Source organism: Chrysochloris asiatica, unplaced genomic scaffold (assembly GCF_000296735.1).
Source record: "Chrysochloris asiatica unplaced genomic scaffold, ChrAsi1.0 scaffold00074, whole genome shotgun sequence".
Lineage (NCBI taxonomy): Eukaryota > Metazoa > Chordata > Mammalia > Afrosoricida > Chrysochloridae > Chrysochloris > Chrysochloris asiatica.
Window position 1 is genome coordinate 15,612,267 of NW_006408592.1, and position 9,975 is coordinate 15,622,241.

At 39.4% G+C, this 9,975-nt stretch overlaps 1 protein-coding gene across 1 annotated transcript in view; it reads left to right on the forward strand.

Moving 5' to 3' along the window:
- PRKRIR (protein-kinase, interferon-inducible double stranded RNA dependent inhibitor, repressor of (P58 repressor)) overlaps positions 1–8,916 on the forward strand; it is a 48,661-nt gene extending 39,745 nt beyond the window's left edge. Inside the window, exons 4-5 of the mRNA XM_006865009.1 lie at positions 2,380–2,416; positions 6,068–8,916. Coding sequence (XP_006865071.1) covers positions 2,380–2,416; positions 6,068–8,004 — 1,974 coding nt within the window. The 3' untranslated portion in view covers positions 8,005–8,916. The remainder of the gene's footprint in view (positions 1–2,379; positions 2,417–6,067) is intronic.
- The last annotated feature ends 1,059 nt before the right edge of the window (positions 8,917–9,975 follow it).

Consider the following 9,975-nt stretch of genomic DNA (forward strand, 5'->3'; position numbering starts at 1 on the left):
ATTGTTCCTGTAGCACTTTCCTGACTTCTTTCTTATTTTTCTCAACTGCATTGTATAGTGTTTTGATACATTTTATAATCATTTTTAGGAATTCCTTCTCAGACATTTCCAAAGCCTTCCCATCGTACAGTATGGAGTGTAGGTCTACTTCCATCTCATTTGCCTCAGTCACTTTATCTCGTTTCTGAACATGTGCAGATAATGGTCATCTGCTTCTGTTTTTTGGGCATCTTCAGGGGTTATCTGTGGACTTAATAGTTAGATGGGTATGTATTTTGGTATTTTTTATACTTTCTGAATGCCTCTAGGTAGATGTGATCAGGAAATGGGCTTCCCTTTTCACTCTTCTTCCTGAGAAATTTCAAGATACCACTGTTGGTCATTTTGACGTAATTTAGGATTTAATTTTCAGCCTATTTCCTCTTTTTTCTGCTTGTCCAACTCCACAATCCCCGTTCAGGCCTCTTTTCCTAGTTATAAACAGTTGAGGGCCGGCTGTGGCCGTTTGGTTTTAATTGGAAACTGTCTCTTTAAATTTTGAAGAGATCTGTGCGCATTCGTAGTAGATCCTTCCCCTGCTTGGTCTCCGCCATCTTGTTTGTTCTCCCCTCTCTTTTGGACTTTTAATTGTGGGTTTTGTATTGTTTCAAAATTTGCATTTATTTTTTTGTGTTTGTTATTGTAGTGTTTTCCTGAAGTCTTCTCAAGTTTTTTCTGTGTTTTCCTTGCTTTTCTCTATCTATCTGTCTGTTCTTATAAGGTACCTAAATATCATTTGTTTGAATTCTTCTTCAGTTAATTTTATTACCTTTTCTTCCTCAGAAACGTCTTCTGATTCTTCATCTTGGTAATTTGTTTAAGCCATTCTCTCGTTTCTTCATGTGAGCTAAAATTGTTGTCTTTGGGGCATTGTGGAGTTATCACATCTGTATTTAATTAATGATTGTGTGTGTTCTTAGACTCTCATCAACTGTCTCCTGTGGGTGTACTCTGATGTCATTGGATATTTGTTCACCTCAGTTTGGATGGCTTTGACTGGTGTTGGCTGATGTTTATCACTGATCAGGAGGTGTAGGAGCTGGATTAGCTCTTTTCCAGTGGGTGTAGCTGCAGAGGGTATGGTTGTGGATGGGCTTTCAGTATGGTCATGGTTGCTGTCTCCTTTTGTGTGATAAAAAGGAGAGTCCTCTCCACCATACACACACACAAGAAAGCAAAACAGAATAAATGAACAATGAAAAGAGAAAAAATAAATAAAAGCAGGCAGCCACCAGAAATAAAGAATGTAATAGACTGCACTGTCCCTTGCTTGCCCATTCAGTCTGTGCATCTGTCCATCTGTCCATGTATCTGCTCAGAGAACAGTTTTTCCAGGGGTGTGTATGTAACAGTATGTATTGAGGGCTTAAATTTTCAGTTCTGAGATATCCCCAGGTTTTGTTGGTTTTTTCCTCCTCAGTTTGTTTCTACCTCTCTTTCTGGAGCTCCTCCTAGATGGATGCTGACACCTCTACAGTACCCCTCCACGTCAGCTGTCTGTCCTAGTGATGTGTACCAGGGTGATGGGCTCAGCCACACCCCATCCTAGAGTTATCATTTCCCTGTACCCTACACCTTGGTGCCTCTTTGATCACACAGAAGGCATCCTTGTAATTGTGCAGCTCACAGCATGATGAGGAAATATTTGGGGTTGGCTGGTTTTGCTGATGTTTCTTACTGTCAGCGCCGTGTCTAGCAAGGTCCCTTTCTGTCTCCAGCTGGCACTTGACACTGGCACTGCTTCTTTCCTCCATAGTAATGGGTGTGCTGTGATCTAAATATTGGACAAGATTAGAGGGAGAGGAAAAACTACAACTGGAAGTTTCTGTAGTTTACCCCTGTGTGTGCCACTTGGCTCTCTCCTGCTCTAAGCTGCCATTTCTCTTCCATACTGGCACTTTATCACCTCTGCTTCACAGGGATTTCTCACAGCTTATGCTTTAGGTTCTGGGATCAAGCAGCCTTCTTCTTTTGTGGCATCCTGACAGAGTCAGGGAATAGGTGATTTTTGTCCTCTTGAGTTTGACCCCAGGTGCTTTTCATGGCCTTTTATTAGCCAGTAAATACTTGCTACCTGAAGTTATGGTGCTTTCAGTATAAAGTAAGCTAAACGATATCCTCTTTCTTGTCTTGGAATTTATTTTAAGGTTAGAGTTATTAGCTCATTGTTTTTCTGGTTTCCTGTCATCTGTCTGTCTGAGGAAAATATCCCATATAAGAAATTATGGGTTTGGAAGAATTCAATTTGACTGACTTCTTGTGAACTTTAAGATAATATGCAAGAGGTCAGTTTTCTCAAAGATTTATGTATATATATTTTCTCTTTTGTTTCTTATTTAGAGTGAAGATGAAATCAGGACACTGAAACAGAAAAAAAGTAAGTGATAGTGTTAGTGGCTCAACTTCTGAAGGCCTTTTTTGAAGGCCTTGATCTGGTAAGGACAAATAAATATGTTTTGTGTCCAAAACCCACCTTGAGAATATATGTGAGAGTATGGTAGACTTTGTCCTGTGATCTGGAATTGTCTGTGAGATTAAAGACGCATTCATTGCCTTTATTGAGTGCCACTGTGCCATACACTTTGCCCTGTCCTGGCCTGACAGAGGTGGTCCCTCCCTGTTCTCCTTCAGGGGCTCTCAATGTGGCAGGCACACAGCCAGTAACCCAATGTGGGCAACAGTAAGGGCAGGCACGGAATCTCTGTCCACTTAATTCATAATGTCTACATTCTGGGTAAATGCTTAAGTATTGTGGGGCACTCAGCACTTCTTATAGGTGCTAGTGTCCAAGTTGTGTCACTAAAGGATGAGGGCTTGAAGTTGTTTTTGTTCTTGTCAGTTATTATATTACTCATCCTCTTCCGCTGCTGCTATTATTATCATTATTGTTCCCATAACCTTTTATGTATGCTTACTGTGTGCCCAGTCATTATTCTAAGTACAGTATTTACATAAGTGTATTTCATTCTCACAGTATTCCTAAGGTAAGTAAGTGCTGTGATTTCCCCCTTTAGGGAACTGTATGTATTTTAGTGTGATTGGAACTTGTGTTGACCCATGACAAACTCCAGTGACAGTTATAGAATGAGCCTGGGTGGGATTACAGGGGCCCAAATTGGCAGGATTATGAGCTGATGACAATAGGGAGCCCTTAGGGGTTTGTAAGTAAGTAATGACATGGGCCGATTGTCATGTTATATAAAATATTCTGGTGTGGCATTGTAGGATAAGCATTTGACTGCAATGTCAGTTTGAACAGCAAGGTCAGCAGTTCAAATCCACCAGCTGCTTCTCAGAGACTATATACAGGGTCGCTGTGAGTCAGAGCTAACTTGGTAGCTCATACCAACAACATCACTACCAGCAACATTGTATTAGAAAAGGTTACACAGGAGGTAGGATGCCACACAAAACAAACAGCTGAAAGGCCTTGAACTAAGATAACTGTAGTGAGGATGGAGATGAGGGACAGATTCAAGGAACTCAAGAAACTTGAATACCTGTAAGTCTCGTGTATGGAAGGATGCACAAGAGAAGGGGAATTTACATTTTTTCCTTCCTATTACTTGACTTCTCTATAATGAACACCTTTTGAAAAAGTAAAAACAATAGAATTTGTTCTTTTTTGATTGGAAGTAGAGACTTAGTGGAGGAGAGAGAGAGAATGAGAACAGGAGGGGAAAGAAACAGGCTGGCAGGCATCCAGGATAACCTCTTGCTGGCTGTGGAAAGCTATATGCTCACGATAGACAGCTCACCCCTGGCTAGACCTGAGTCCTCTCTTAAGGACTCCCTGTACAAACTTAGAAGAAAGCATTTCATTCTTCAGAGGCCCTGCAAGCCATGAGCCTTGACAAATTTAGTACAAGTTTTTCAGCTTCGCCTTTGGGACCTTATACAAGATGGCCTAAACTTTTCTTCCACTATTTTCTACTACAGCTTTTTTTCAAATTGCTTTTGTTTTAAGCAACCAGACTCTTTCTTCAAAGTAAACTATTTCAAAGCTTCATAGCAAGGTTTCTCAACCTTAACACTGTGAGCATTATAGATTGGATAGTTTTCTGTGAAGGGACTGCCCTGTGCTTTGTAGGATGCTTAGCAGCATTCCTGGTCTCTACTCACAAGATGCCAGTAGCACCTCTTCACATACAACTGTTGTTGTTGTTGTTATGTGTCGTGGAGTCAGTTCCAACACATAGCGACCCTGTACAGGGTTTCTGAGGCTGTAAATCTCTATGGGAGCAGAAAGCCTCATCTTTCACCTGCGGAACAGCTGGTAGTTTCCAACTGCTGACCCTGAGGTTTGCAGCCCAATTCATAATCTCTATGCTACCAGAGCTTCTTAGTAACCAAAAATTTTTCCAGACATTATCAAACATCCTTCATAAAGCAAATCTTTCAAAGCTGAGAACCCCATACTATATATATGTGATGAGTGAGGAGTCTCTGGGTGACACAAATTACTGGATGCTCTCAACTACTAGCTAAAGGTTGACTGTTTGAGCCCTCTCAGAGACACCTCAGAAAATGGGTCTGGCGCTCTGGTTTTGTAATCCTGTGGAGCAGTTTTACTTTGCCCACTTGGGTCACTATGAGTCAGAATTGACTGAACAGCAACAACAACAACTACATGATGAATAGCAGTGCCATCTGAATTGGGGGATGGGGCCTGGGGAACAATGCGCCCTGGCTTTGCTGAAACCTGGAAAAGCTGTGAAGGGTCCTGAGATGCCTGGAAGAGGTTTACACAGGTGTGTCATACTAGATTTCACTTTGTACCTGAACAGCTTTATTCCTTCTTTCACTTTAGGGCTTTTGTTGGAATTCTTCCTTTCATAAAGTGCCTTCCCACTCCATGTTCTTGACATATGAAATACAACGTCTTTGTTCTTCAACAAAAATATCCCCCCTCCTTATGATAATGTTCTTTCAAATCTTGTGTTCTAAGAACTAAGTTCTAACTGCAGTTTCTCAGATTTGAATTCATGCCCTAGGACTGTCACTTACCTGTGTGACTGAGCACCTGTATGTATTGCACTTAACCATCCAACAATGAAAAGAGTAGGTTAAGATGTTTGCATTTTTCAGTCCTACAACAATTGCCTGAATCTTTCTGTTGGTTTATATAGCTGTCGTATCTTCCCTATAAAAGTGTGGCTAAGTGATTGGATAGAATAGCATGGACCCTGGAGCTGGGCAAGCTTGGATTTAAATTTCACCTTCATCTTTCTAACTGCTTCTGTGATCATGGGCAAGTTATGTACTATCCTCATTTATCAAATGAAGTTGATATCACCTGCCTGAATATACAAAAAAACCTAATACAGTATGTCAGTAAATGGTAGTTTCCTTGCCCTTCTTTTTCTGAGGTATGGACTATTTATTACTCTATAATATCTGAGATGTTTTGTTGTTAAGTCTTGTGAGAAACTATTTATATGCTATAATAGCAATTACATAGAGTATTAAAATATATCTGTTTACAATGTTTGTTTTCTCACTACAGTGTCATTTAAAAAACCCCCAAAAAAACTCAAGGAATATTTCTTTGGTGATGTACCATTAAAAAACCTGGGGGAAAGAAAACCTGAATTCAAGGCAGTCAGTTGAATCATTACTCTGAATCTTTAGCTCATGTCACAATCCCTGGAGAGCTTGTTCAATTACCAATTGCTGGACCCCTCCTTCAAGTTTTTGATTTGGTTGGATTCGGTGAGCCTAAGAATTTGCCAAGTGGAGCCCATGCTGCTGGTCTGAAGACCACATCTGGGGAACCACTGGCCTTGTAGTTTAGCGAGCATCAAGGAACACCTGGAACTTGTTTTATTCATTAGGATTGTATTGATCTGGAAATGGTGTTGAATGTTGTAGTTTAATCTCTGTTTTCCAGTCATCTCTGGATCAGTAAATGTTGAATGAATGAGTTTAGATTCTAACTATGTAATAAAAAAAAGTAATATGTTTTATTACTAATGGTAATAATGGTTGCTCATGAGCCTGATTCTAAACTTAATTCTTTATTTTCCAGTTGATGAAACTTCTGAACAGGAACAAAAACATAAAGAAACAAATAATAGCAATGCTCAGAACCTCAGTGCTGAAGAAGGGGGTGAGGAACAGGATGAAGACATTTTACCTTTAACCCTTGAAGAGAAGGAAAACAAAGAATACCTAAAATCTTTATTTGAAATTTTGATCCTTATGGGGAAACAAAACATACCTCTGGATGGACATGAGGCTGATGAAATCCCAGAAGGTCTCTTTACTCCTGATAACTTTCAAGCTCTGCTAGAGTGCCGGATAAATTCTGGGGAAGAGGTTCTGAGAAAGCGCTTTGAGACGACGGCTGTTAACACACTGTTCTGTTCAAAAACACAGCAGAAGCAGATGCTCGAGATCTGTGAGAGCTGCATTCGGGAAGAAACTCTCAGGGAAGTGAGAGACTCACACTTCTTTTCCATCATCACCGATGACGTGGTGGTGGATATAGCAGGAGAGGAGCACCTGCCTGTGTTGGTGAGGTTTGTTGATGAATCTCATAACTTGAGAGAGGAATTTGTGGGTTTCCTGCCTTATGAAGCTGATGCAGAAATTTTGGCTGTGAAATTTCACACTACCATAACTGAGAAATGGGGACTCAACATGGAGTACTGTCGTGGCCAGGCTTACATTGTGTCTAGTGGATTTTCTTCCAAGATGAAAGTTGTTGCTTGTAGACTTTTAGAGAAGTATCCTCAAGCCATCTACACACTCTGCTCTTCCTGTGCCTTAAATATGTGGTTGGCAAAATCAGTACCTGTTATGGGAGTATCTGTTGCATTGGGAACAATTGAGGAAGTTTGTTCTTTTTTCCATCGATCACCACAGCTGCTTTTAGAACTTGACAATGTGATTGCTGTCCTTTTTCAGAACAATGAAGACAGAGGTAATGAACTAAAGCAAATTTGCCATTCTCAGTGGACAGGCAGACATGATGCTTTTGAAATTTTAGTGGACCTGCTGCAAGCACTTGTTTTATGTTTAGATGGTATAAATAATGATACAAATATTAGGTGGAATAACTGTATAGCTGGCCGGGCATTTGTCCTCTGCAGTGCAGTAACAGATTTTGATTTCATCGTTACCATTGTTGTTCTTAAAAATGTCTTATCTTTCACAAGAGCCTTTGGGAAAAATCTCCAGGGTCAAACCTCTGATGTCTTCTTTGCAGCCAGCAGCTTGACTGCAGTGTTGCATTCACTAAATGAAGTGATGGAAAATATTGAAGTTTATCATGAATTTTGGTTTGAGGAAGCCACAAATTTGGCAACCAAACTTGATATTCAAATGAAACTCCCTGGAAAATTCCGCAGAGCTCAACAAGGTAACCTGGATGCTCAGCTAACCTCTGAGAGTTACTATAAAGAAGCCCTAAGTGTTCCAACAGTGGAGCACATTATTCAAGAACTTAAAGATATATTCTCAGAACAGCACCTCAAAGCTCTTAAATGCTTATCTCTAGTCCCCTCTGTCATGGGACAGCTCAAATTCAATACGTCAGAGGAACACCATGCTGACATGTACAGAAGTGACTTACCCAATCCTGACACACTGTCAGCCGAGCTTCACTGCTGGAGAATTAAGTGGAAGCACAGAGGAAAAGATATAGAGCTTCCATCCACAATTTATGAAGCCCTCCATCTGCCTGACATCAAGTTCTTTCCTAATGTTTATGCATTGCTGAAGGTCCTGTGTATACTTCCTGTGATGAAGGTTGAGAATGAGCGCTATGAAAATGGACGAAGGCATCTTAAAGCATACCTGAGAAACACTTTGACAGACCAAAGGTCAAGTAACTTGGCTTTGCTTAACATAAATTTTGATATAAAACATGATCTGGATTTAATGGTGGACACATACATCAAACTCTACACAGCTAAGTCAGAGCTTCCTACAGGTAATTCAGAAACCATTGAAAATACCTAAGAAACTTTTTTTTAAATAGGTTTTTTTCTCAGGTTTGATATTTGGAGGAAAACCTGTAAGATCTATGGAGACCACTTAATGACCGAGTGTATCTTTGTCTATAGGTACATTGAACACATTAGCCATTGATAATCTCCCTGTTTAAATGGCCTCTCTTTGAACTCTTATGCTTTGAAGATGCATCTGTTCTTCCAGGAGATAGCATGAAAGTACCACATTTTGTTTCTCTGTAATCTCTTTTGTGGCACCCTGGAATTGTTTTAGTTACGTCATTTTAGACATAACATTTATTATCACTGTGGATCCAACTATCAGGTATTAAGTGACAGTTCTTTTAAGAAAAAATTTTGAGAAGGTTTGGGAGGAAGGAATATAGTTTAATATAACAATGAATCTCAAGACTGACCTTTGACTTGTGGGAATTTTAAATATGCTGAAAATCTGTAACGGACAGTTAAAGGAATTACTAGAGTAAGACAAACAATCTCGTCTAACAAGGATTTCAGTATAGATTTTGTCTTTATCTAATGAACCTAAAGGAACAAGTTAGTTAAAGTTAGAATGGAAGAATTTACCATTGTTGTTCCACATCTGGTTGCTGCTGTTTACATTCCTTTGTTGAGCCTACACCTTCACAATTTTTTTGGCAGGTATATGCTGAACACTTCGGTTTCGTGGTCAAGACAGAATCAAAGGATATGGACACTAATAACTGATACATTTGTTTTCTTCTGTCTTTTCCCATGACTGTATCTACTGCCTCATTTTGATTTATAAGAAAAACCTGGAAAACCTACAAAATTAAATGTTTTGAGGTTTATCTAGAAATAATACAGAAAATATTACTGGTATTTTTGGTGAAATCAATTTTGTACAGTTTATTGCAATCTAAATAAAATGTGAATTTTGTTTTAAATTGTACATTGTTTTTGGTGGGGTCAAACAGATTCTTGTGGTAAAGTCTCTTTTCAAAAATATTTGATTATTAACCTCAGCTTTTGAAGATGAGTTATTTTTATGAAACATTTCATTATGTTTTAGGTGAAAGTTTACACAGCAAGTTAGTTTCTCATTCAACATTTTATATGCAGATTATTCTATGATATTTGATATTTTACAGTGATAGCTCAGAGGTTCCTCCAGTCTCAATCTGTCCAGTAAATCTTGTCTTTTTTAAGAATTTGAGTTTTGGTCTACAGTTTTCTAACTGAGAGCTTCTCTTGTATCCCTGATCAGAGCAGTTGGTAGTAGTTGCTGGGCACCATCTAGTTCTTCTGGTCTCAGACTAGAGGAGGCTGTAGTCTTGTGGACTGCCTCCTTTTTGCCATTGGTTTTCTTCACTCTCCTTTACTCCAGATGAAAAGATGTAACCAATAGTTGTATCTTAGGTGACTGTTAGTCACAAAACTAGGATATAGCATCGTTATAAACTGTGTTATGCAATTGACCTATTTGTCCTCTGAGACTATGGCCCTTACCTTTCAAGCCCAATAACTCAGTTCCATGAGATATTTGGCTATGTCTAAGAAGTTTCTATAACTGTATCCCCTGTGTGCTCTATATGAATATATATGCAGCACATAGAAATATGTAGATACAGATTCCCACAACTATACTCATATATGGAGTTTTGGTGTAGCAATGTAGGATGAACACTGGATTGCTAGCCACAAGATTAGCAGTTCAAATCCACCAACTGCTCCTTGGAAACCCTATACAGGTTTACTATGAGTTGGACCTGACTTGGCAGCACTAAACAACAACTGTTGTTAAGTGCCATCAAGTTGGTTCTAACCCATAGCAAACCTGTAGAGAGTTTCCGAGGAGTAGCTGGTGGGTTTGAACTGCTGACTGTGTAGTTCAGATTGACCTTGCTGTTCAGTGCTTATCCTACAGTACCACACTAGGACTCTATAGTTGTCCTTTATTCTTGTGTATCTCTCAGTGTCTTCATTTACCTTGATGGCATTG